The following is a 27665-nucleotide window of genomic DNA, read 5'->3' on the forward strand; positions in this document are numbered from 1 at the left end:
GGTTGAATTTTTTTTACGGAGGTGACTAAAAATCAGTGACATTTACTTGTGAAAAACATTATTAAAGGGGTCTCATCAGACTTGTAGCCCAAAATCAGGATACATTTGCCTCGATATTATTCCAATCAAGTGGTTTCATTAGGTGGACAAAAATGCTAGAGAAACTCAGCGGGTGCAGCAGCATCTACGGAGCGAAGGAAATAGGCAACGTTTCGGGCCGAAACCCTGAAGGAAATAGGCAACGTTTCGGGCCGAAACCCTGAAGGAAATAGGCAACGTTTCGGGCCGAAACCCGGAAGGGTTTCGACCCGAAACGTTGCCTATTTCCTTCGCTCCATAGATGCTGCTGAACCCGCTGAGTTTCTCCAGCACTTTTGTCTACCTTCGATTTTCCAGCATCTGCAGTTCCTTCTTAAACACAAGTGGTTTCATTCTTATCCAGGGCAAGATTCAAGCAATATTTTTCACCCCACCGTAGACAATACAGAGATCACATGATTTAAAAAGAAAGAATGCTAATTGAGCATAATACAGGCAATATATATTTATTCCAATTTAATGTACAATAGGTGGTTGCTCCAAGCACCAGGTATACTTCCCTAGAAATGCCAAGGAGGAAACTCTGAAAGAAGAAAAAAAAAAGAGATGTGACTTCCAAGCTTTTAAGAAATAAACTTTTATAAGAAACAACAACTACTGCTGCCTTTCAGTTTGATGGGCAAGAGTACCACCCGGAAGGTATTCAGGATCTTTGCTGCCAGCCAACCCTGCTTGATCAAGACCGAGATAGGACTGCCGCACATTACAGGTGATAATCTACACAGGACAATAAATAGAATAGGCCATTCGGCCCTTCGAGCCTGCACCGCCATTCAATGTGATCATGGCTGATCATCCAACTCCGTATCCTGTACCTGCCTTCTCTCCATACCCCCTGATCCCTTTAGCCACAAGGGCCACATCTAACTCCCTTATAAATATAGCCAATGAACTGGCCTCAACTACCTTCTGTGGCAGAGAATTCCACAGATTCACCACAATTTATTTTTCTCATCTTGGTCATAAAAGACTTCCCCCTTATCCTTAAACTGTGACCCCTTGTTCTGGACTTCCCCAACATCGGGAACAATCTTCTTGCATCTAGCCTGTCCAACCCCTAAAGAATTTTGTAAGTTTCTATAAGATCCCCCCTCAATCTTCTAAATTCCAGCGAGTACAAGCGAAGTCTATCCAGTCTTTCTTCATATGAAAGTCCTGACATCCCAGGAATCAGTCTGGTGAACCTTCTCTGTACTCTCTCTATGGCAAGAATGTCTTTCCTCAGATTAGGAGGCCAAAACTGTACGCAATACTCCAGGTGTGGTCTCACCAAGGCCACACTGCATTTGCAATTTGTTGCGTTACAAGTTAATTTGGTTAGTGTCAGAGAACATGGAAACAGACCCTTTGGCCCAACTTGTCCACACTGTACCGACAACACCCCTAGTCAGTATCAAACCCAGGACTCTGGCACGGTGAGGCAGCACCGCTGGGTTGCCACCATTTTTGTTAGATGGAAGAACAAGATTAAGGCAGGATTCTGATTAAACGTGATCATAATCAGCCTATTGTCCAGTGTGGAGGTATCTATGCTTGTCAGTACTACAGGACACTGGTACTTGCTTGTCATTACAATGGACTTTTAATCTTTTTGATTGGGACAAAGGGAGAACTCAGCACGTTAAATTCAAAATGCTTTTGTTGAGAGGAACAAAGCACCATGGTTGCATTCCGCTTCTTGAGAGTTATCCAAAGTCTGGATACAGCAACCCGCACTAGGTTAGAAATATTACTCTGGGAACACGGGAAGGATGTAGATTTGAACAAGACCGTCACGGCTGCTCATAGGTAAAGCAGGCATTGATAATTTTACAACTCCACGAGCACATGCAATCAATTTGTTCAACTTACATTTTCAAGAAAGCACTTCCAAGTTATTCCTCGTCAATTGGAGGAATGCCCAACTCCTCATCAGTCCATTTGGAGGGGTCAGGATACGGAAAATGACCCTGTTGGAACAAAATGTCGGGCCTTAGTGAACAAGTGGTGGTTCGAGGCGTTGTCTCAATTCAGACAATCTACTGCATCCACTAAACGGCATCAACCACTGGAAAAACTGCGTTCAGCTCTTGGCGTGCACGAGCAGTCAGTGCTATTGAATGTTGACAAACCTCTCTTGACCGTTAAAACCCTACAACTACACCCAAAGCCATAATATTATGTCACTAAATGAGCTTCACATATCTAACTCCTCGCAGCTGATTTCTACCATTTATTTGAATGGAAATAGAGCTTTGTGCAACTCACTAGTCTAGGAACACACCTTACACCTCCTTATCTCTGTCTCCCCCTCTCCCCTGACACTCAGTCTGAAGAAGGGTATCCTGAAATGTCACCCGTTCCTTCTCTCCAGAGATGCTGCCTCTCCCGCTGAATTACACCAGCATTTTGTGTCTATCCCTAGCCTGGTAGCTGGGTTGCCTACAAATATCCATGTTGTCGCAGTGGAAGGTAGACACAAAATGCTGGAGTAACTCAGCAGGTGAGGCAGCATCTCTGGAGAGAAGGAATGGTGACGTTTCAGGTCGAGACCCTTCTTCATGTTGTCCCAGTGGACTCTATGTCAGTCCCACATCAGAGCTGGAAGAGCAGACTTCCACAGCAAGAAGCACTGAGACTTTTACATTACCACCCCAGCTTAAAAAGGTTTGAAGCGTAAAAGGGTGGCGATCTCCGAGGACGGGCTGTGAGAAGGACAAGTGATGACAATAAGTTTGGAGGTTGATGAAGTACTACTCACAGTGACTGAATCTGGATCGTGCCACATGTGCCAGAAAATCCAGAACCACATGAATCCACTGAGGATCTCGGACTGCAGCACCTGGCTCTTGGTCAGCTCGGGATACTGCCGGTACTGAGGCTCAATGTGGACCCCACCACCGGCTCTGGGGAAGGTGAGGATGGAACAAGATGCAAATAAACTCCAAAATACAGCCAAAGGTGCAATATAACAACACAGGAAATAGAAGATCAGATCAGTCATACAACACAGAAAACTGCCCTTCAGCCCAACTCGTCCATGCTAACCAAGATACCCTATCTACACTTGTCCCATTTTTCTGCTTTTGCCCCATACCTTAAACCTTTCCTATCCATGCATCTGTCCAAGTGTCTTTTGAATGTTCTTATAATACCTGCCTTAACTACCTGCTCTGGCAGCTCGGAAAGCCCTAGGAAAAGGGGAGATGCAGCGAGACCTGGGTGTCATGGTACACCAGTCATTGAAAGTGGGCATGCAGGTGCAGCAGGCAGTGAAGAAAGCGAATGGTATGTTAGCTTTCATAGCAAAAGGATTTGAGTATAGGAGCAGGGAGGTTCTACTGCAGTTGTACAGGGTCTTGGTGAGACCACACCTGGAGTATTGCGTACAGTTTTGGTCTCCAAATCTGAGGAAGGACATTATTGCCATAGAGGGAGTGCAGAGAAGGTTCACCAGACTGATTCCTGGGATGTCAGGACTGTCTTATGAAGAAAGACTGGATTTAGGAGATTGAGAGGTGATCTTATAGAAACTTACAAAATTCTTAAGGGGTTGGACAGGCTAGATGCAGGAAGATTGCTCCCGATGTTGGGGAAGTCCAGGACAAGGGGTCACAGCTTAAGGATAAGGGGGAAATCCTTTAAAACCGAGATGAGAAGAACTTTTTTCACACAGAGAGTGGTGAATCTCTGGAACTCCCTGCCACAGAGGGTAGTCGAGGCCAGTTCATTGGCTATATTTAAGAGGGAGTTAGATGTGGCCCTTGTGGTTAACGGGATCAGAGGGTATGGAGAGAAGGCAGGTACGGGATACTGAGTTGGATGATCAGCCATGATCATATTGAATGGCGGTGCAGGCTCGAAGGGCCGAATGGCCTACTCCTGCACCTAATTTCTATGTTTTTATGTTTCTATGTTTCCATATACCCACCACCCTCACTTTAAACTGACCACTGTTCAATAAAAGCATGGACTAAGATATTTGCTATCTAGGAAGTCACATGAAAATAGTGCTAGTTGTGTTTTACAATCAAGTAAAAACATTGGGACATTTTGTTGACACAACCACTCATACACAAAATGTAACAAAATGTAAGGCCTTATAATTTCTTGATGGGCCATTTAATGTCACCCATTCCTTCTCTCCATTGATGCTTCCTGTCCCGCTGAGTTACTCCAGCTTTTTGTGTCTATCTTCGGTTTAAACCAGCATCTGCAGTTCCTTCTTACACATCCTTCCTCAGATACGGGGCCCAAATTTGACCAGCGTCTTATAGCGCCTCAGCATCACATCTCTATCATTTAAGATAACCTCTTCTACCGGCACGTGATCCATATCCCTCCATAAGCATGTGTCTATCTAAAAGCTTCCTAAAGGAAGGAGTCCAGAACACAGTTTAAGAATAAGGGGTAAGCCATTTAGAACGGAGATGAGGAAACAATTTTTCTCACAGAGAGTTGTGAGTCTGTGGAATTCTCTGCCTCAGAGGGCGGTGGAGGCCGGTTCTCTGGATGCTTTCAAGAGAGAGCTAGATAGGGCTCTTAAAAATAGCAGAGTCAGGGGATATAGGGGGAGAAGGCAGGAACGGGGTACTCATTGGGGATGATCAGCCATGATCACATTGAATGGCGGTGCTGGCTCGAAGGGCCGAATGGCCTACTCAGATTCAGATTCAACTTTAATTGTCATTGTCAGTGTACAGTACAGAGACAACGAAATGCAGTTAGCATCTCCCTGGAAGAGCGACATAGAATATGATTTCAATAAATAAACCTATTTACATGCATACAGTCAGTGTTTTTCCTATGGGAGGAGTGTCGGGGGGGGGGGGGGGGGGGTGATTGTCGGTCACCGAGGTACATTGTTGAGTAGTGTTGACAGCCGCAGGGAAGAAGCTGCTCCTGCACCTATTGTTTCTGTATCTATGACCTTGGGAGCTAATGTCCCCTCTGCCCGACCTCTAGACTAGCCGCCCCAGGTTGCTGCTCCCCGCGCTCACCCGTCCCCCGGGCCCAGATCCAGGCCTCGGCCTCGGCGCTGGTGGAGCCGCGCTCCCCGCACCACAACAGGGCCCTGTCCGCCCGCCCTCCCTCCCTCCACCCGCCCGGCGCCGCCGCTCACCTGCGGACGGGACCCTTCCCCGGGCCTGGACCCAGGCCTCGACGCTGCAGGAGCCGCGCTCCCCGCCACACCAGCGCCCCGCACCGGGACACGGACATGGCTGCCCTCTGCCGCCTCCACCTCCCCTCCCGTGTAGGTGCCAATGCCTTGCGCCGATGCTACCCCCCCCTCCTCACTGGAGATGGTAGCGCCCGATCCGATGGGCGGGGCCACGGGGAGAAGGCGGGGCCACGGGGAGGAGGCGGGACCACGGGGGGAAGGCGGGGCCACGGGGGGAAGGCGGGGCCACCGGGGGAAGGCGGGGCCACGGGGTGAAAGCGGGACCACGGGGGAAGGCGGGGCCACGGGGAGGAGGCGGGGCCGCGGGGGGAAGGCGGGGCCATAGGAGGAGGCGGGGCGCGGGGCCTTTGCCATGGCAACCAGGCGTCAAGCAAAGATGGCGTCAAGTGCTGGAGAGTCACTCAGCAGGTCGGGCAACATCTGTGTGGAGGGCAACATCTGTAGAGGGCAACATCTGTGTGGAGGGCAACATCTGTGTGGAGGGCAACATCTGTGGAGGGCAACATCTGCGGAGGGCAACATCTGTGTGGAGGGCAACATCTGTAGAGGGCAACATCTGTGTGGAGGGCAACATCTGTGTGGAGGGCAACATCTGTGGAGGGCAACATCTGCGGAGGGCAACATCTGTGTGGAGGGCAACATCTGTGGAGGGCAACATCTGTGTGGAGGGCAACATCTGTGTGGAGGGCAACATCTGTGGAGGGCAACATCTGTGTGGAGGGCAACATCTGTGTGGAGGGCAACATCTGTGGAGGGCAACATCTGTGTGGAGGGCAACATCTGTGTGGAGGGCAACATCTGTGTGGAGGGCAACATCTGTAGAGGGCAACATATGTGGAGGGCAACATCTGCGAAGGACAACATCTGTGGAGGGTGAAAGGGAGACAGATTTACTGCTTGGAGCACAGGAGGATGAGGAGTGATCTTTTAGAGGTGTATGAATTCATGAGGAAAATAGATTGGGTGAATGCAAAAGTATTTTACGCAGAGTAGAGTAATCAAGAACCAGAGGACATGGGTTTAAGGTGAGAGGGGAAAGATTTTATTGGAAAGTGAGAGACAACTTTTTCACTCAGAGGGTGGCGGGTGTATGGATTGAGCTGCCAGAAGAGGTAATTGAGGCTGGTAGAAACATAGAAAAATAGGTGCAGGAGTAGGCCATTCGGCCCCTCGAGCCAGCACTGCCATTCAATATGCTCATGGCTGATCATCTAAAATCAGTAGACGAACTGATCAGACAAACTGATCAGTAGATCAGTCTGAAGAAGGGTCTCGACCCGAAACGTCGCCAATTCCTTCTCTCCATAGATGCTGCCTCACCCGCTGAGTTTCTCCAGCATTTTTTGTCTATCTTTGATTTTTCCAGCATCTGCAGTTCTTTCTTCTATATCTAAAATTAGTAGCCCGCTCCTGCTTTTTCCCCATATCCCTTGATTCTTTTAGCCCTAAGAGTGAAATCTAACTCTCTCTTGAAAACTTGGTACTGTGACATTTAAACACACACTTGGGCAGGTACATGCAGACGACAGTGGTATGGACTATAGGCTGAATGTGTTGTTGCTGTGTTATAAAACCTGCAATTTGAATCTGCCTCAGTAATAGGAGAACGGAGCAAGCTTCGCTCTTGTTTGGAGTCTCCTTGGAAACCAAAAGAAACACAAATTCATTAGCCAGGGGCTCGAACATAGAAACCAGGAGAGATACAAATGCCAAGATTACCATCGAGAGATCCACATAGATCCTCAGAGGGAAGTGTGGAGTGACAAGCAACACTAGACTAGTTCAAAAGAAGTTGGTAAGTTACAGACAGACGAATCCTCAGGTATTTTGACATAGACGTGTGCAAACAAAGCAACTTGGAGGGTATGAAAAAGTACAAGCGTTAAGAAACAATGCATACAGAATATTGTGGATTGAAAATTAGATAAGGACGTGTTACAGAAAAGGAATACTGAATACAGCATCCCTCTTCCCATCAGAACTGCCCCCTCCATCAACGCTTTTAAGTCTAGACTTAAAACCTATTTCTACTCACAAGTAGAGGTCTTCTTGAGGTCCTCTGAGGGAGCGCTGTATGTATGTATTTATGTATGTATTGTTGATCTATGTACCACTGTTTGTAGCATGTTAGTACCTGCACTAATGTAAAGCACTTTGGTCAACGAGAGTTGTTTTTAAATGTGCTATAGATATAAAATTGACTTGACTTGACTTGAGTTGAAGACAGCAAAGGGGAGAAACATCTACAGTGGTGGATTGATGAAACGCTCCAAGGCTGCAGTAGATAAAGCCTGATATAAGCTTCACAGGAATTGATGTGCTAAAAGAGAAATATTTTCGTTGCACCTCTGTGCAATGACAATAAAATATATTATTATACTATTATTATTATTATTATTTTTACAAGCTAACACAGATTGAGTTGAAGAGATACGTAGCTATAAGCAGATTGTTGGACAGAAACTGTTTCTAAAAGGTAAGAAACAACCTGACGTTTAAAGGGAGAAAGATTATTCTCTCCGAAAAAAACCCCCATTGCGATATTAACTAAATATCTGCTATGAATAGTATTAATAAAGGTAATACTTTGGAAGGTAATAATTTTTATTGAATGTTAATTTAGAAAGACTGATGTCGCTGTTGTATGTTGGAGTCCACAACAAACAGAAACGTTTGTCCATCAGGCAGCATCTGCGGGAAGTGAAACTATTAGTGTAGACAAAATTGCTGGAGAAACTCAGCGGGTGAGGCAGCATCTATGGAGCGAAGGAAATAGGCAACGTTTCGGGCCGAAACCCTTCTTCGAACTATTAGTGTTTCTGGTTGAAGACCCCCACATCACAATGTTTAAAAGTTTGACTTTCATTTGGAAACAATATATATCTCAGGGTTTGCAGACTATAAATGAGGTTTACTATTGGAAAATCATATGTTGCTTTTGGGTAAAAAACTTAAGAAGTCAGGATTATTGCCTGGGTAAATATGTTGACCCAATCCTGATGTTTGACCTCTGCAAATGAAGGACTGAACAGGGCCGGGACTCTCAGTCTGATCGCAGTGGGGGGGGGGGGAAATAAAGTTGGAAAAGAGGTGGGGGCATGCCAATGCCTGGCAAGTGATAGGTGGACAAAAATGCTGGAGAAACTCAGCGGGTGAGGCAGCATCTATGGAGCGAAGGAAATAGGCGACGTCTTGATACAGGTGAAGGCGATTGATTGGTAGATGGGTGGAGCAAGTGACGAAAGCTAGAGGTGAAAAGGAGACAAAAGAGCGTCACGTAAGGAAGAAATAAAGGTGGGATGTGGGTGGAAGGGATGGGGGGGTGGTTAGGGTTGCGGGGGACGGGGGTGGGAGGAAAGTGGTGAGATAAAGGAAGAAATGGTGGTGCCTGGAGATGGGACTCCTCTCTTCCAGCTTTTTACACTCCCTCCCCCCCCCGCCACCTCCCCCCCGCCTCCATTCCAATCATTCTGAAACAGGGTCCTGACCTAAAACGTCATCTGTCCAATCCCAGATAGACACAAAATGCGGAGTAACTCAGCGGGACAGTCTCGACCCGAAAGGTCACCCATTCCTTCTCTCCAGAGATGCTGCCTGTACCGCTGAGTTACTCCAGCATAGGTAGACAAAATTGCTGGAGAAACTCAGCGGGTGCGGCAGCATCTATGGAGCGAAGGAAACTCCAGAGGTTTCCGGGCCGAAACACTTCTTCAGACTCCAGCATGTTGAGCTTATTTGGAGGTTGCAGTGTTTAATAGCCTACCCGGCTGCGGGGAAGAAGCTTGTTCCTGAAAGATGGTGAGAACATGGTCGAGACCCTTCTTCAATCCCCCCACCGATGCTGCCTGACCCGATATGTTTCTCCAGCACTGTCATTTGCTCAAGATTGCAGTTCCTCGATTCTCCATATTAAATGTAATGCTTTGACAATAGACAATAGACAATCGGTGCAGGAGTAGGCCATTTGGCCCTTCGAGCCAGCATCGCCATTCAATGTGATCATGGCTGATCTATCCCCAATCAGTTCAATATGATCATGGCTGATCATCCCCAATCTTTGGAAGTATAATTTTCCCCTAATGGACAGATACCTCAGAGATAGAATTTGTCTTCAGATGTCAAGCCAGAGGCTGTGATGATTGTGTGATCTGGGCACGACTTAAAGTTAATAGTAGCATTCTCTTTCAGGGAGACATTATGCCGGTCCTATCATCTTTGATTTTTACGGGGAGCTCAAGTTTTCTACTTAGAGATATGAAAGAAAGGAATCTAACCTTTGTTCTGGACACATCTGTGAGTATGCATCCCATCTTGGACGCATTAAAGCGCCATCTGAAACAGGCTTTGTTTGAACTGGCTTACTCAACGACTGACTGCAAATTCAACATCATCTCCTTCTCTGGCAAGGTAGGTGGTGCCGAAAGTTGCCCACAGATGCTACTCTACTCACAGCTCAATTTGCCTCAATGTTATTTGAAAGTTATAGTGAGTGATTAGGTACTTGTCATTAATGCCCAGTGACTTTTAAACACGTTGAGCAAAACAGCACAGTAATGCCCCTGTCCCACTTAGGAAACCTGAACGGAAACCTCTGGAGACTTTGCGCCCCACCTCAGGTTTCCGTGCGGTTCCCGGAGGTTGCAGGTGGTTGCCGGAGGTTGCAGGTAGTGGAAGAAGGTAGGGTGACTGACAAAAACCTCCGGGAACCGCACGGAAACCTTGGGTGGGGCGCAAAGTCTCCAGAGGTTTCCGTTCAGGTTACCTAAGTGGGACAGGGGCATAACAAGCCCATGTCTAAACTCCTCCACGTTGACCTTTAGACTTTAGAGATGCAGTGCGGAAAGAGACTCTTCGGTCCATTGAGTCTAGGCCGACCAGCGACCACCCTGTACTCTAGCGTGACCTGACGCACTGGGAACAATTTGCAATTTTACAGAAGCTAATTAACCTACAAACCGGTAGCCCTTTTGAGTGTGGGAGGAAACTGGAGCACCCAGAGAAAGCCCACGCTGTCACAGGGAGAATATACAAACTCTGTACAGACAGCACCCGTAGTCAGGATCGAACCCGCGTTTCTATGGCAGTGGGGCAGTAACTCTACCGCTGCGCCACTGTGCTGCCCCTCCATGTTGTTACGCTGAGCTAGTCCCAGTAATCTGCACCTGGCTGGTATCACTCCACACTAAAGGAATTATTTAAAGGAGAACACTTTAACCACAAGCTTACAACCCAGCGGTATGAATATTGGTTTCTCTAACTTCAAGTAACCCTTGCATCCCCTCTCTGTCCTTCCCTCCCCCGCCCTAGTCGTAGTCGTACTAGTTTCACTGTCTGTATAACTAGTTAGCACCTTCCCCATAGCCAACAATGGACCATTGTGGGCTCCACCTTTCCCCGATCATCGTTACTTTTTGCATACCTTTCATTCACTTGTTCTATTTCTCTCTATTTCACCGTCTATATCTCTCATTTCCCTTTCCCCTGACTCTCAGTCTGAAGAACTCATATTACAATTGCTCCATACTTTAAATCTCTATTCTATACACTGTAAATGGATCGATTGTAACCATGTATTGTCTTTCTGCTGACTGGTTAGCACGCAACAAAAGCTTTTCACTGTACTTCAGTAAACTGAACTGAACTCAACTGAAACTGAACTGAGAAGGGACTCGATTCCTTTTCTCCAGAGATGCTGTCAGACCCTCTGAGTTACTCAGGCTTTTTGTGTCCATCTTCGGTTTAAACCAGCATCTGCAGTTCCTTCCCACACACTCTTTAAACGGAAGTGCCTGGCTTTGAACGTCATTGCTCCTTACTCATGTTAATTTACAGCCACTTCTGGATACCACTCCTGGCCTCTGAATAACAGTGACCCTCTTGTGCTGACGGCTGTGACTAGCACAGAGGCAGAGCTGTTATACACAGCTGCCTCACATCTCCGGCGCCCTTATTTCCATCCTGTCCCCCGCTGCTCTCTGCCTGGAGTTTGTACACGTGGTTTTCCTCCTGGTGCTCTGGCTTCCTTCAACGTCCCAAAGGCCCCGCGGACTGACAGAATGATCAGCATCGGTAAATTGCCTTAAGTGTGGAGGTGAGTGGCGGTGAGTGGCGGACTCTGCTGGTACATTGGGAGGATTTTGTAAGATTAATGTAAAACTAGGGCCTTGGCGCGGATCTAAGGACCTCTGTCCCTGCTATAGAATTAGGGTCTTGATTACGTCAAAGGTCACGGGGAGAAGGCAGGAGAATGGGGTTGAGAGGAGATAAATAGACCAGCCATAATCAAATGGCAGAGCAGACTCGATGGGCAGAATGGCCAAATATTGCTCCTATGTCTTATGATTTAGGATTGCCATTGTCACATGTATTGAGGCACAGCAAAAAGATTTGTTTTAGACAATAGTCAATAGACAATAGACAATAGGTGCAAGAGTAGGCCAGCACCGCCATTCAATGCGATCATGGCTGATCATCCCCAATCAGTACCCCGTTCCTGCCTTCTCCCCATATCCTCTGCCTCTGCTATTTTTAAGAGCCCTATCTAGCTCTCTCTTGAAAGAATCCAGAGAAGCCCTCTGAGGCAGAGAATTCCACAGACTCACCACTCTCTGTGAGAAAAAGTGTTTCCTCGTCTCCGTTCTAAATGGCTTACTCCTTATTCTTAAACTGTGCCCCCTGGTTCTGGACTCCCCCAACATCGGGAACATGTTTCCTGCCTCTAGTGTGTCCAAGCCCTTAACAATCTTATATGTTTCAATGAGATGCCCTCTCATCCTTCTAAACTCCAGAGTCTACAAACCCAGCTCTGTACATTCAGCATATGACAGTCCCGCCATCCCGGGAATTTTGCAAGATTGTAAAATGTAAAAATAGGGCCTTGATGTGGACCTAAGGACCTCTTTGCCTGCTGTAGAATTAGGTTTTTCATTAGGGTCTTGATTACGTCAAAGGTCACGGAGAGAAGGCAGGAGAATGGTGTTGAGAGGAGATAAATAGACTAGCCATAATCAAATGGCGGAGCAGACTCGATGGGCTGAATGGCCAAATACTGCTCCTATGTCTTGCGAATTAGGATTGCCATTGTCACATGTATTGAGGTACAGCAAAAAGATTTGTTTTGCATGCTATCCCAACAAATCTGATACTACTATATGTTAATACAATCAGTTCCAACACAAGTGCAATAGATGGAGAAAACGGAGAAGACACAGAAGAGATTTAGAATATATTTTCCAACATTGCAGAACATCAGTTCCGCAGTCATACTGCATGGAAACAAGTCCTCATTCCAACCCATCCATGCCCAGAGTGGCTGACCAGACTGTCTGCTGCATTTCCCTAATATAGATGATTTCCTGTGAAACCATGTAGACTCATTCCACTTATTCTGCTGGTAGACACAAAATGCTGGAGTAACTCAATGGGTGAGGCAGCATCTATGGAGAGAAGGAATGGGTGACGTTTCGGGTCGAGACAGATGCTGCCTCACCCGGTGAGTTACTCCAGCATTTTGTATCTACCTTCGATTTTATCCAGCATCTGCAGTTCTTTCTCACACCACTTATTCTACATGCCCATGTACTCCCCTGCAATGGGCTGTGCCTCTAGAATGCACCGCACCTATCTAATGTGGCCATTGTCTACAGAGTTCTCCATTTATGATTTCATTGAGTCATAGAGCATGGAAACAGGCCCTTCAGCCCAACCTGCACATGCCAACCAACATGCCCCCCTAGGTCTACACTAGTCCTACCTGCCTGTGTTTGGCCCATCTCCCTCTAAACCCATCCTATCCATGTACCTGTCCAAACAAAGTCAAAGTCAACTTCATTCCTCACATGCACCCGAAGGTGCAGTGAAATGAATTTGCCAGCAGCGATACACTGAAAAAAACACAAAATACACAAAAGAATTTAACACAAACATCCACCACAGCATTCTTCACTGTGGGGAAGGCAACAAAGTTCAGTCAGTCCTCCTCCTTTGAGATACTACCCGCCTCAAGAACCTCCTCCAGCAGCTCGTTCCATACACCTTTTTCCATCACCAAAAAAAGTTGCTCATCAGATTCCGAATTAAAGTTCCCCCTCTCACCTTAAACTTATGTCCTCTGGTTCTCGATTGCCCTAACCTGGATTCCTGATGAGTCACTGAGTGCATTCATTTGTTCACCTTCTCCCCAGGTTAACAAATACTGTGACGTTCTGGTTCCTTGTACGCCTCAGAGAGTGGAGAAGGCGTTGGCCTGGATCGCGTCCCTGGAGTGTGAAGCTGGGAGACACACGCAGCACGCACTGGCCGTGGCCTTTGATGACCCAGGGTGTGACGCCCTGTACCTAATGACCGGCGACAAACCGGACACCCACCCTGAGACACTCTACACAACACTGCTGCATTCAGCTAAAGGACGGCCAGTGCACACTCTCTACACCACACAAGACTGCGCCAAGACGGAGGCCTGTGCCTTCCTGCAAAAGATAGCCTTGCTGACAGGGGCATCGTTTCACGCAGCGAGAGTCTGCACAACTGGATCCGTGGACCAGGTGCGTTCGTAAGATTATAAGGTCATAAGTGATAGGAGCAGAATTAGGCCATTCGGTCCATCAAGTCTACTCCGCCATTCAATCATGGCTGCTCTATCTATCCCTCCTAACCCCATTCTCCTGCCTTCTCCCCCTAACTCCTGACACCCGTAGTAATCAAGAAAGATATGGTTTAATGGTTCAACGGTCCTTTATTGTCACGTGTACCCAGGTACAGTGAAATTATTTTTGCGCATAGTGCAGTGATAATCTTGTTCTGCATGAAGAATAGTCACACTAAGTACAAGAGTGTAAAGGGCCTGTCTCACTTGCATGCGATTGCATGCGTCTGGCGCGACCAAACGTGGTCGCTTCAGGCGTACGGGCCGCGCGGGGCCGGTCCCACTTCGAAGCGTGGAGGCGTATGGAGTTGTGCGGGGCTGATCCCGACATCGCGCGGGGCTCCGAAAATCCCGCACTGTCCGAAATTTTCGCGCGCCAACAACCTGTCGGCCCGCAGGCGCATTGAGGGCGTACGCAGCGTTTTGACGGCGTACGCAGCGTCTTGATGGCGTACGCCTAGCGCGTGGCGTTGCGTGATGACGTCACCACCCGACGCCGTGCGACGCCCAAATTCAGTCGGTCCGCCTCCTGCCCAGCTGATTGGTGAGTATGACGCGAATTACGTCACGCGCAAACTTAGCGCGTACTTACCGCGAACTTACCGCAAACTCCGCTTCCGTTTGGTCGCGCCAAACGCATGCAATCGCATGCAAGTGGGACAGGCCCTTTAGGCAGTAGACCACACTGGGTCAGTAGACAAGTGTCACCACCTTTCAGGCAGCGTCTTGTAAACTTCAAGTCCGAAATTTGAAAATCATGTTTTAGTGTTAACTTGGCCACCAAGCATGGTTGTCCTGGCGATGGCACTGGGTCATAGTTGCAGGGGTCAGCCTGGCCAGGGTGCCCCCTACAGGTGGCCCAGAGTGTACACAAGGGAGTGGGAGAGAAGCTCGCAGCCCCCTCATTGGCATCGTTCTTCTCTTCCATCTGACCATCTTGAAGCAGCGTCCACGTGTTAACTACTTCATACTACTTTTTTACCCCAACAAATGAACATTACCAATTACGAAAGTCTAACATAGGAAATAGTAAGATTAAACGAGAACTTACCAGTTTGAAGTTTGATCTGTATTTTATGAGGAGTTACGATGAGGGATTACGTGAAGAACCCGCTCAGCGCGCATGCGCGGCATACTTCCAAGCAGCGGTGTGGAATCACAGATAGACACAGTTATTTGAAGTAAACATAGTAAAGATAAGGAGACATCAGTTATTAGTTTGATCCATATAATGAGGGTGGGAGCGGAGGGCACGTAATCCCTCATCGTAACGCCTCATAAAATACAGATCAAACTTCAAACTGGTAAATTCTCGTTTAATCTTACTATTTTACTTCGGAGTCACGTGAGTGACTACGTGAAGACTTCAAAGCTCTGTGATTTCAAACCGTGTAACAGTTTTATTTTACTCACTGCCGAAGTTCTTGAGGGAGAAAGTGTTATCGTAATCAACCAATGAATCTGTTTTTTCGAGAAACAAAAAAGGTATTTTTTAACAATAACAAAATAAATTGCTCCCCCGGGCTTAAATTAAATATTTGCAGCTTGTAATATTTTCTCTGCAAATAAATCAGGTTTTGTCAACGGCTTGTTATAAAATTCTGAATCTCGTTTCCCTCGACCATCCTGCTGTATTCAGAATATGGTCAACCGGTACGTCCATTCTCTCGGCCGTTGACGTAGATGCTGCCCTAGTGGAATGAGACTTAAATGTATTAGTATCTATTCCGGCAGCCTTCAGTACCTGTTTGAGCCATCTTGAAATGGTTTGGCTCGTTACCCGGCCATGAGGTTTCTTGTGGCTGACCCATAAGGCTTTTTCACTCCCTCTGATATTGTGGGTTGTGTCTATGTAATGTTGTAGATGGGTCACGACACACAACCGTGGCTCTGGTGGGTAGGCCCGGAATACCACTACTGGATTAGCTGTTCCTGGCCTGCTTTGTTTCACCAGACCCTGTATGATGAATGTGATCTGATCTGGGGTGGTCACCATGTTGTCCAGCCTCAACTTGTGTAGTGACTGGACCCTCTGAGCGGATACAAGTGCCATCAACATGAGCGTCTTTAGTGTACCTTGCTCGAGGCCGAGGGATCTGGCTGGTGGCCATTCCCTGAGGTATGTCAGGACCACACTGATATCCCAAATATGGGTATACCTGGGCTTGATATTGTAAATGCCCTTCATCAGGGATCCCATCGCCTGTTGTCCTGGCGCTGGTTGTTGCGTACGTTGTCCCTGTTTCCTGGCAGTACTTCTCCCATTTTTTGATGCTGGTTAAGTACTGCCTCTTGTTGGATGTTCGAAGGGATGCCGACATGGTGGTGATGGTTTGTTCGGACAATCCTAGTTCCAGGTAAGGTCTGTTCAAGACCTGCAACCCAGGAGATTAATTTTCTCATGGCATGGGTGTTTAACTTACCTGGTAGGTAAGTAGCTGATAGCCAAATATGTCTTTCGACACACCCTTGCCAAATCATGTTGACCAATTTTGTCGCATGATAACGATTTTATGCCGCCCATATGGTTAATATAAGCCACCACCATAGTATTATCAATTTGTAACCGAACATGCAAGTGCTGCATATTAGATACATATGCTTTTAAACCATAAAAGGCGCCCAACATCTCTAGATAGTTAATGCCCAGTGTAAGTAGTAATGATGACTCTAGGTTAGTCCATCTACCACCTGTGCTGGATATGGAGTTAGTCGCTCCCCAGCCTGAGCACTGGCATCTGTTTGAATAACTAAAGTAGGGTTAGTGATGATGATAGGGCTGAAACTATGCCAAACGTTTTCTGCCCACCACTGTAGCTCTGATATTGCTTCAGTGGGTAATTTCATGACACGATCATAGTGACCTGTATGTCGTTTTAGTGCCTGTACCTTTGCCCTCAGTAAATTTTGATAGTGCAAAGGTCTGAATTGTGTAGCCGGAAATGCTGCTACCATTTCCCCAATTACTCTTGCTACTTGTCAAATAGTTGGTCGCTCGTTGAACATTAAATTGTTGCATGATTGTGCTAATTCAACCAATTTTGCCTTTGGCAAGGTAACAGTCATATGGACTGAGTTAATTGTGAAGCCCAGGTAGTCCATGATAGTGGATGGCTTCAACTTAGATTTATCTGGATGTAAGACGAACCCCAGAGTTTCGAGGAGCTGTTTTGTAGCTGATACTGCTGCCACAGCCAATTCCATCATTTTCCCATACTATCAGAATATCATCCAGATATGCCATGACAATATGTTTTTGTTTTCTTAGTATTGCCATGGCTGGTTTCAATATTTTGGTGAATAATCTTGGGGCTGAAGTTAGACCATTGGGCAATGCTTTGTACTGCCATTTCTGTCCCATCCAGATAAATTTTAGGTATCTGCGATGATCCTTGTGTATGGGTACTAGATAGTAAGCATCTTTGAGATCAATGCTTGCCATGAAGTATCCTTTGGAAATCAGTTGTTTGGCAGTAACAAATGTCTCCATTTTGAAATGTATATACTTAACAAACTTATTTAGTGATGTTAAGTCAATGATGAGACATCCATCATCTTTTTTGGTTTTAGTGAATATTCGATACAAATCCCAAAGGTTCATGTTTGGTCTTTTCGATTACCCCCTTTGTGATAAGTCTCACCAGTTCAGCTTGACCCTCACGTTTCTCTTTGACGGAGGGAGAAAATACCCTTTGGGCCCAATGTTGAACTGGCGGCGATTTTTCTGACATGAATTGTATTTTATATCCACTAATGCTGTTGAGTATATAGTTGTCACTCGTGACAGTACCCCATGCTTCTTTGAACAAGTGTAATCTCCCCCCTGTTAGTAAAGAACCCTTACTCTATATGCTGGCAGGAACCAGACCCACCTACCTCCATGGTTATTGGGGTTTCTTCTGTTTTCTCATGTTCTTGAAGGCTTTGCTTGTCTGACGTGCTGGCGATGTTGGGGGGTGGCGCATTTTCCATGGGGTCCGCTCTGGGCCCTGATCTAAAAAAGATCTTTGGGGATAAATGCGGTCCCCGAGCTTTCACCAGTCCCATATTGAGGACGTCGACTGGTGGATGCCGTGGGGTGCTGCCGCTTGGGTATTGTAGGTCTTGGTTTGCTCGTCCCGGGGCCTGCCCTCATGAGGCTGAAAGTTTTCGATGCCTCTTCCATGTCCCTTACCTTTTTGGTGAGGTCCTTCCCGAATAACAGAGCGTCCGTCTCTGCAGCTGGGGCTTTGCATAACCCAGCAATTTTGGGATTGAGGGCAGGTCTTATGATTTCCCGCCGGAAGTTGTTGATCTCAAACTGAGTGTTGCACATCAATGCCAGTACACTGGCAGGTATCCATGTCCGTGCTGTCCACAGAACGAGCAAAGGCTGTGATGGCCGACGTCAGGGGCCTTAGGATCCGCTGTAGCTTGAGTTCATAGTTACGAATGTGTGACCCCACGTTCCCCCAGATTTGGCTGTTCACAGTCAGCACTCTGAGGCCTCACAGTTCTCTGGTGCTGTGTTGATTTATGCTGGCCGCCAGTTTCAGTTCCTGCGGTCTTCCAGCACGTGGGGTTGCTACATAGCGGTCCACCACACCCAGCAGCTCTTCCTGCTCCTGCACCCCTTGCATACTCCCGATCTCGTCCGCCAGCCCCTGTTCCAGACCAGCCCAGCCCTGGTCACCAATGCTTGCCTCCAGTAATGAGGGAGCAGAGGGCAGTGCATGAAACACTGTGGAGGGGGTGCCTGATCTCCCTCCGCGAGAGCGCTCTTTCTGCGCATCCCGCTGGAGCTGCTCCAATAGCTGTTGGATGCAGCTCAGGCGGCTGTCTCTCCTCCGTTTAGGTGGAGACATGTCCCCGTCCGACGAATCGGACGCCACCGGCCGGATGCCTCTTCGGATGGCTAAACATCCAGCCCGCAGCTCAGGCACTAGCGGGACTGGGCTCGGCGCGGTGATGGGGATAGCGGAGCGCCCGGTAATTGTTCCTTCCGCCTTCTTCTAGAGCTTTTGTGCCTTGTAGAAGCGAGAGCGCCCCTCAAGCAGCGCGTCTCGCAGGCACCGAAGGGCCTGTTTCTCTGCTGCACCTTTCAATCCATCAATGAATGCATAGACACTGCATTCAGCAGATAAAACATGCCTTGCTTCAATGGGCAAGCTAGATGCAGATGCAGGAAAAATGTTCCCAATGTTGGGCGAGTCCAGAACCAGGGGCCACAGTCTTAGAATAAAGGGGAGGTCATTTAAGGCTGAGGTGAGAAAAAGCTTTTTCACCCAGAGAGTTGTGAATTTATGGAATTCCCTGCCACAGAGGGCAGTGGAGGCCAAGTCACTGGATGGATTTAAGAGAGAGTTAGATAGAGCTCTAGGGGCTAGTGGAGTCAAGGGATATGGGGAGAAGGCAGGCACGGGTTATTGATAGGGGACGATCAGCCATGCTCACAATGAATGGCGGAGCTGTCTCGAAGGGCCGAATGGCCTCCTCCTGCACCTATTTTCTATGTTTCTATGTTAAGTTCATATTTATAACTCCAAATATTAAAATACTTTTAACAAATATTTTTAAAGAATAATATAAGTACTGGATTCTCTTTTTGCAGCTCATCCCAATCTTTCAACTTGACTCCTCTGACTGCCTGGGTCTGTGTTGCTCGAAGACAAACCACTCTAATACATTCCCAGCACTGAATGGAGACTTCTATGATCCACATGGGCCGCCAATTGTGCCTTTCGGGTACGGCAGAAGGTACACCCTGATTATATTTGTATTTATGTTCTCCTCAGCTGTAATATTTAAGCTTTGAATATTGTTCTGTACCAATGGTGGAATAATGTGGCTTTCCGTTAGTGGTGATGCACTCTGCAGCATGGTAAACACAGCGGGTAGAGTCGCTGCCTCACAGCGCCAGACACCTAGGTTCGATCCGCACTGGAACCAGGTGGGTTTCCTCCAGGTGCACCCGTTTCCTCCCACATCCCACAGACATGCGGGTTTGTAGGTTAATTGGCCCTCTGTAAAATTGCCCCGAATGTATTGGGAGTGGATGAGAAAGAGGGATAAGATAGAACTAGTGTGGGTAGAAAAAAATGCTGGAGAAACTCAGCGGGTGCAGCAGCATCTATAGAGTGAAGGAAATAGGCAACGTTTCGGGCCGAACTAGTGTGAACGGGCGAATGCAGTCACAGGGAGAATGTGCAAACTCCACACAGACAGCACCCGTGATTGGGACCTCTGGCTCTGTGAGGCAGCAGCTCTATTAGCTGCACCACTTTGCCGCGCCATTACTCGCCTCAAGTTTGGTCTTCAGAAGCCCTGTATTGAGAAGCCCTCTGACCAAGATGTCTCTCTCTCTCACATAGCCGGTCTGCATTACATCCCAAAGGCATGAAGGTTATAACAAGCGCAGACTTAATTGATTCCATTGCTGGAGAGCTGATAAGAGGAGCTCGTGTTTTGGCTCGGAGGAAGAGCGATGGATATTACTATCTGGGAAGACTTGGCCGGGAAGTGGAGGTAACAGTAGACTTATGTTTGTGCACATGGGTATGCCGGGAATGTCGGGATTGAGATCACGTGCAGGCAGAGGAGATTAGTTTATCTTGGCATCATGTTTGGCACCAACATCGTGGCTAAACGGCGTGTTATTTTTTTATAGGAGCAGAATTAGGCCATTCGTCCCATCGAGTCCACTCTGCCATCCAACCATGGCTGATCTATCTTTCCCTCAACCCCTTTCTCCTGCCTTCTCCCCATAACCTTTGACACCCTTACTAATTAAGAACATGGCAATCTCCACTTTAAACATACCCATTGACTTGGCCTCCACAGCCATCTGTGGCAATTAATTCCTCAGAGTCACCACCCTCTGACTAAAGAAATCCATTTTCATAAGTGCTGTACTATTCCATGTTCTATGTACAACTCTTTTTATTCCACTTGCTCAAACACTGATCCCTGAGTCAAATTAAACTTTGCCCAATGGAACAGTTCCTTCTCTCCCCACTACCAACGCCATGAACATGTTACCGATGTTGGGGGAGTCCAGAACCAGGGGCCACTGTTTAAGAATAAGGAGTAAGCCATTTAGAACGGAGATGAGGAAACACTTTTTCACCCAGAGTATTGTGAGTCTGTGGAATTCTCTGCCTCAGAGGGCGGTGGAGGCCGGTTCTCTGGATACTTTCAAGAGAGAGCTAGATAGAGCTCTTAAAGATAGCGGAGTCAGGGGATATGGGGAGAAGGCAGGAACGGGGTACTGATTGGGGATGATCAGCCATGATCACATAGAATGGTGGTGTTGGCTCGAAGGGCCGAATGGCACCTATTGTCAATTGAATTTAATTTGTGGGCGTGCATTGAGATCTTTGTATATAGAGTATCAATCTCTTACCAACATGCTTGTGATGAGGATGCAACTTCCTACAATAGCTACCGTATAACCAAATAATTCTAAGTTCAGAATGAGATGCATTCAAATATATCTTCGATGTTTAATGATCTACGAAATTGTATTTTGTTTAGCGATGCCCAGGTCGATTTATGGTAGAATTTGATAAAAATAAGAGGATAAGACAAAAATCCCGGGGTCGCCTGCAGGAAACAGCACATTATGATATCCTGCACTATGAGGATGCCAAGAGGAATGCCGTGGGTCACGGGTGCATGGTTCTGGCCCCATGGGAGGCTAGCATGGAGCGCTACAGCCCAGGGACCGTGCTGCAAGGCAAGGAGGGACGAGGATACAGGTTAGGTACGAGCTCCGTCAGAATTGAGAGATTATGTGTGAAACAGGTGTTGGTGATGGGTGATCCATTGACTCCTGTCTGAAGAATGGTACCAACCCGAAACGTCGCCTATCCATGTTCTCCAGAATTGCCTGCCTGCCTGACCCGCTGGGTTACTCCAGCACTTTGTGCCCCTTGCTGATGCCAGCTTTGTTTCAAAGCAAGTTTTCATTCATGTAACATGAGCAGTTTCCTACTTTCAGATATCGCCATTCCGGGTTGTTTAATAAGGAACTGCAGGTGCTGGAAAATCGAAGGTAGACAAAAACGCTGGAGAAACTCAGCGGGTGCAGCAGCATCTATGGAGCGAAGGAAATAGGCAACGTTTTGGCCCGAAACCCTGAAGGAAATAAGCAACGTTTTGGCCCGAAACCCTGAAGGAAATAGGCAACGTTTCGGGGCGAAACCCGGAAGGGTTTCGGCCCGAAACGTTGCCTATTTCCTTCGCTCCATAGATGCTGCTGCACCCGCTGAGTTTCTCCAGCATTTCTGTCAACCCAGGATAAAGGGAATAACGTTTAGTGCAAGGTAAAGTCCGATTAAAGATGGATTGAAGATCTCCAATGAGGTCGATGGGAGGTCAGGACCGCTTTCTAGTTGGTAACAGGACGGTTCAGTTGCCTGATAACAGCAGGGAAGAAACTGTCAATCCCGATCTTGGGTGCTGTCTGTGTGGAGTTTGCACGTTCTCCCTGTGACGGCGTTGCCTATTTCCTTCCGGGTTTCGGCCCGAAACGTTGCCGATTTCCTTCAGGGTTTCGGCCCGAAACGTTACCTATTTCCTTCGCTCCGTAGATGCTGCTGCACCCGCTGAGTTTCTCCAGCATTTTTGTCTACCTTCTCCATTCCGGGCACAGGGACCTCTCCAGGGGTGAATGAGAGAGTTGACCATGGGTGGGTGCCCTGGTGGTCATATTAGCCCATCGTCAGGGGGCCACAGTGGCGCAGCTGGTAGAGCCACCTCGTCACAGTGCCGGAGTCCCTGGTTCGATCCTGACCTCAGGGTGTTGTCTACCCCGAGTTTGCACGTTCTTCCTGCACGTTGGTTTCCTCCCACATCCCAAACACATACAGGTTTGTAAGTTAATTGCTCCAAGTGTGCAGGGAGTGGATAACAAAAATGGGATAACAGAACTAGTGTGAACGGGTGATCGATGGTCGGCGTGGACCCGGAAGCGCCAAAGGGACTGTTTCCATGCTGTATCTAAAAATTAAACCAAACATACTACAACATATTCAACCTGATTATTTCCCAGTTCACAAATCCAACTAAACCCTGCCAATCTACAGCACTTGGAAACCTAGTACGAGTGAAGTTTTATGCATTTGATAGAAGAGACATAGAAACATAGAAAATAGGTGCAGGAGTAGGCCATTCAGCCCTTCGAGACGATGCAGTTGTGAGGATTAAAGATGCGATGTTGAAATATATTATCCCAGCTCTATTTTGTGAGTTTAAATACATGCAACATTAACTCCGCATTAGCAATGTGCATCTTGCAGGATCACAAATGCACTGGTATAGCAACAGTGTAGTAAAGGTTGTTTTTGTATGAATATATCTATTTGTCCCAAGAATCAGAGAACAAATCATTTACATATATAAAAGATGTTGGGGGAGTCCAGAACCAGGGGCCACAGTTTAAGAATAAGGAGTAAGCTATTTAGAACGGAGATGAGGAAACACTTTTTCTCACAGAGTGTTGCGAGTCTGTGGAATTCTTTGCCTCAGTGGGCGGTGGAGGCGGGTTCTCTGGATGCTTTCAAGAGAGAGCTAGATAGGGCTCTTAAAGATAGCGGAGTCAGGGGATATGGGGAGAAGGCAGGAACGGGGTGCTGATTGGGGATGATCAGCCACGATCACATTGAATAGCGGTGCTGGCTCGAAGGGCCGAATGGCCTACTCCTGCACCTATTGTCTATAGTCACAAAATGCTGGAGTAACTCAGCGGGACAGGCAGCATTCTGGAGAGAAGGAATGGGTGACATATCAGGTCAAGACTCTTTTTCAGACCTCGTGTATATAATGTTGTTCTTGGCTAACAATCAAAGGCTGTGATACTTGTAAGGCAGCATTGTGAACCTCTGGTGGACAAAAACTGCTGGAGAAACTCAGCGGGTGAGACCCTTCTTCTGAAGAAGGGTCTCGACCCGAAACATCGCAAATTCCTTTTTTCCATAGATGCTGCCTCACCCGCTGAGTTTTTTGTCTACCTTCGATTTTTCCAGCATCTTCAGTTCTTTATGAAACATTGTGAACCTGAGTGACATTATGCACACTCACCTTGACTGACACCTACAGGTCATTTAGAAGATGGCAGGCTTCTCCTGCAGATCCCCTGCAGCAAAGATCTAGTATCTCTGTTCTGCAGCAGTTACATCGAGATTTCTGCATCTACCCGTGACTTTTCACGGCCCTGTCAACGATCATCCAATTCCTACATTTTCCTAGTTCTTCTCAGCCTTTTCCTAGTCCTGAAGCCTGACGATCAGTCCGCATATTAGAGCAAAATATTGGTGACAGACACTGCAAGAACTGCAGATGCTGGAATCCAGAGCAAAACACAAAGTGCTGGAGTAATTCTTGTGGGTCAGGCAGCAGCTGTGGAGGGAATGGACAGGGGACGTTTCAGGTCTGCACCCTTCCTCAGATTGATGAAGGGGCCTGACTCAAAATATCACCTGTACATTCCCTCCAGAGATATTTCAGCACTTTGTATTTTGTCAGAGAAAATATTGTGGGTTTCAACATGTAGATGGGTGATAAATAAGACCAGGGACATTTCACAACTGAGTTTAGCAGTAATACTTCAGTCACAGACTTTAAATACATAGAAACATAGAAATAGGTGCAGGAGTAGGCCATTCGGCCCTTCGAGCCTACACCGACATTCAATATGATCATGGCTGATCATCCAACTCAGTATCCTGTACCTGCCTTCTCTCCATACCCCCTGACCCCTTTAGCCACAAGGGCCACATCTAACTCCCTCTTAAATATAGCCAATGAACTGGCCTCACATACTTTCTGTGGCAGAGAATTCCACAGATTCACCACACTCTGTGTGAAAATTTTTTTTTCTCATCTCGGTCCTAAAAGACTTCCCCCTTATCCTTAAACTGTGACCCCTTGTTCTGGACTTCCCCAACATCAGGAACAATCTTCCTGCATCGAGCCTGTCCAACCCCTTAAGAATTTTGTAAGTTTCTTTAAGATCCCCCCTCAATCTTCTAAATTCTAGTGAGTACAAACCGAGTCTATCCAGTCTATCTTCATATGAAAGTCCTGACATCCCAGGAATCAGTCTGGTATACAATACATTTAATCACCTATTATACTCAGGACTGTGCAGAACATTGTTCCTGTGGTTTGTGAATAATTATCCTGTCTTGCACTGTATCTCTCCTACTACCCTCTGCTATTCAGTCTACCCACCCTGCCTTTATCTTTACCCTGAATATTGTTCACCCGTTACTACATAGAGTCATTCAGAACAGAAACAAGTCCTTCGGCCCAACTCGCCCACGCCGACTAAGATACCACACTTATGCTGGTCGCATTTGCCTAGATTTGGCCCATATTCCTCTTAATCTTTCCTGTCCATGTTTCCGTCCAAGTGTCTGTTAAAGGTAGACAAAAATGCTGGAGAAACTCAGCGGGTGAGGCAGCATCTATGGAGCGAAGGAATAGGTGACGTTTCGGGTCGAGACCCTCACCCGCTGAGTTTCCAGAAGGGTCTCGACCCGAAACATCACCTATTTCCTTCGCTCCACAGATGCTGCCTCACCCGCTGAGTTCCTCCAGCATTTTTGTCTACCTTCGATTTTTCCAGCATCTGCAGTTCTTTCATAAACAAGTGTCTGTTAAATGTTGTTATTGTACCTACCTCATCTACTTCCTCTGGCAGCTCATCCCGTGATATTCTACCTTCTATACCTTCCTCTTCAATCTACCTTTCATATCTAAATTTGGCTTGAGATTGTGACCACGTACAGTGTCTGATTTAACTGGCTGGCAGGCAAACAAAAGCTTTTCCTTGCATCCTAGAAACATAGAAAATAGGTGCAGCAGGAGGCCATTCGGCCCTTCGAGCCAGCACCGCCATTCAATGTGATCATGGCTGATCGTCCCCTATCAATAACCCGTGCCTGCCTTCTCCCCGTATCCCTTGACTCCACTAGCCCCTAGAGCTCTATCTAACTCTTGATACAAGTGCCAATCATAAACCCAAACCCAAACATGTAGGAGCTATCTTGCAGGACTGAAGGAAAATTTTGCTGTAGAAAAATGGAAAAATATATATTTTAATGTTTTCAGATCACGACAGCAGTGATGGGTTGATTGTAAATTTCTGGAACGGCAAAACAGTGAAGGTTGCTCCTGGGACAGCCGTGTGGATCCCACAGTCACTGGGCGAGCGAATGATCTTGGAGCTCCAGATGACCACCGCAGCGAAACAAAATCTTCTGGACACATGCCCCGATTATCCCTTGGTCGTTCCTCCAGGCTACAGAAGTTCTGGGAGTCGTGGAGATGAATTTGAGCTTGTGGTCCACTCCAGGGTCCCCTGCCTCCGCCAAGGTCTACATTCACATCACAATCATGGGTCGTGCACAGTCCCCGATAACCTGCCGGGCCAGTCGAAGCCTGAGGCCAAGTCTCTTGTTGCTTCTGAGATTGGTGATGGAGATGCGGGGAGCTCTAGTTCGACTGTGGCCAGAGAAGAACTGCGCCAGTCAACGTCGCCAATGAAGGGGAAGAGAGTTACATCTGCAGAATCTCTGCTGAGACACATAACTTCACTTCAGAGAGATATCGAAACGCTCGTTCACTCGGACACCTCGCTGTGGATGTCCGCCACTCTGCCAGTGTTGGACAGGAACAACGACTCTCCCGCCAGTGGTGCTTTAAGTACCAGCCCGGCAAATGGCTTTCATCACACAACAGCGGTGAAACGGGAGAAAACTCGGAAAATAATTCCCTCGTCTTCTCTCCAGAAGAAAACTGGGAAGAAATTACTTCAGGGGACACAAGGAACGGCAGGTGCTGGACATTTGAGTAAAACACAAAGTGCTGGAGGATCTCAGCGGGTCAGGCAGCATCTGAGGAGGGATATGGACAGGTGACATTCTGGGTCAGATTCAAGGAGGAGGGGTGTAAAAAGAGTCCCGACCCGAAACGTCTTCCATTCATTGAGATGTTGAAGACTGCAGGGCTTGGGGTTTGTGTGGGAGGGGGAAGGTTGGGAAGGATTAATGAGGCAGGTTTCATTGTGCGGGGAGTGATGGGTTGCCCGGGACATGTTGCAAGGGCGGAGGAGGCAGGCGGTGGATGTGATGCTAATGTATGGGAGGTGTTTAGTAAGGACTAGATAGATACAGACCATGTGCAAGCAGATGGGGTTAGTTAGGTTGGCATCATGGTTGGCAGGGACATGGATGGCTGAGGGCCTGTTTCCGTGCTGTGTCCTTTGAGTTGTGTCAATAGACAATAGACAATAGGTGCAGGAGTAGGCCATTCAGCCCTTCGAGCCAGAACCGCCATTCAATGTGATCATGGCTGATCATCCCCAATCAGTACTCCCCCGTTCCTGCCTTCTCCCCATATCCCCTGACTCCGCTATTTTTAAGAGCCCTATCTAGCTCTCTCTTGAAAGTATCCAGTGAACCGGCCTCCACTGCCCTCTGAGGCAGAGAATTCCACAGACTCACCACTCTCTGTGAGAAAAAGTGTTTCCTCGTCTCCGTTCTAAATGGCTTACCCCTTATTGGCTGGCCCCTGGTTCTGGACTTCCCCAACATTGGGAACATGTTTCCTGCCTCTAGTGTGTCCAAGACCTTAACAATCTTATATGTTTCAATAAGATCGCCTCTCATCCTTCTAAACTCCAGAGTGTACAAGCCCAGCCGCTCCATTCTCTCAGCATATGACAGTCCCGCCATCCCGGGAATTAACCTTGTAAACCTACGCTGCACTCCCTCAATA

General features: G+C 47.4%; 2 protein-coding genes across 2 annotated transcripts; one reads left to right on the top strand and one right to left on the bottom strand.

Moving 5' to 3' along the window:
• Positions 1 to 529: 529 nt before the first annotated feature.
• On the bottom strand, positions 530 to 5366 carry ndufb2 (NADH:ubiquinone oxidoreductase subunit B2). Its single transcript, XM_033037478.1, has 4 exons — positions 5201 to 5366; positions 2840 to 2984; positions 1951 to 2048; positions 530 to 622 (listed from the first exon to the last, which is right to left on the bottom strand). Exons 1-3 carry the CDS (start codon positions 5296 to 5298, stop codon positions 1974 to 1976), a joined length of 318 nt encoding a protein of 105 aa, XP_032893369.1. The 5' UTR covers positions 5299 to 5366; the 3' UTR covers positions 530 to 622; positions 1951 to 1973.
• A 1522-nt stretch (positions 5367 to 6888) lies between these two features.
• Positions 6889 to 27074, top strand: LOC116984246. Its single transcript, XM_033038364.1, has 7 exons — positions 6889 to 7055; positions 9449 to 9667; positions 13444 to 13803; positions 19495 to 19628; positions 20255 to 20408; positions 21417 to 21645; positions 25998 to 27074. Exons 2-7 carry the CDS (start codon positions 9458 to 9460, stop codon positions 26804 to 26806), a joined length of 1896 nt encoding a protein of 631 aa, XP_032894255.1. The 5' UTR covers positions 6889 to 7055; positions 9449 to 9457; the 3' UTR covers positions 26807 to 27074.
• Positions 27075 to 27665: the final 591 nt, after the last annotated feature.

The sequence above is a fragment of the Amblyraja radiata genome, chromosome 19 (assembly GCF_010909765.2).
Source record: "Amblyraja radiata isolate CabotCenter1 chromosome 19, sAmbRad1.1.pri, whole genome shotgun sequence".
Classification (NCBI taxonomy): Eukaryota; Metazoa; Chordata; class Chondrichthyes; order Rajiformes; family Rajidae; genus Amblyraja; species Amblyraja radiata.

Bases quoted from the DNA above. Each gene is read 5' to 3' on its own strand.
- ndufb2 (XM_033037478.1), bottom strand. From the start codon at position 5,298: ATGTCCGTGTCCCGGTGCGGGGCGCTGGTGTGGCGGGGAGCGCGGCTC. The intron at 2,985-5,200 runs GTGAGCGGCGGC...CACCTTCCCCAG, and splicing joins GGGAAGGGTCCCGTCCGCAG to AGCCGGTGGTGGGGTCCACA. The intron at 2,049-2,839 runs GTGAGTAGTACT...TTGTTCCAACAG, and splicing joins ACGATCCAGATTCAGTCACT to GGTCATTTTCCGTATCCTGA.
- LOC116984246 (XM_033038364.1), top strand. From the start codon at position 9,458: ATGCCGGTCCTATCATCTTTGATTTTTACGGGGAGCTCAAGTTTTCTA. The intron at 9,668-13,443 runs GTAGGTGGTGCC...CCTTCTCCCCAG, and splicing joins TCATCTCCTTCTCTGGCAAG to GTTAACAAATACTGTGACGT. The intron at 20,409-21,416 runs GTAACAGTAGAC...TATTTTGTTTAG, and splicing joins GACTTGGCCGGGAAGTGGAG to CGATGCCCAGGTCGATTTAT.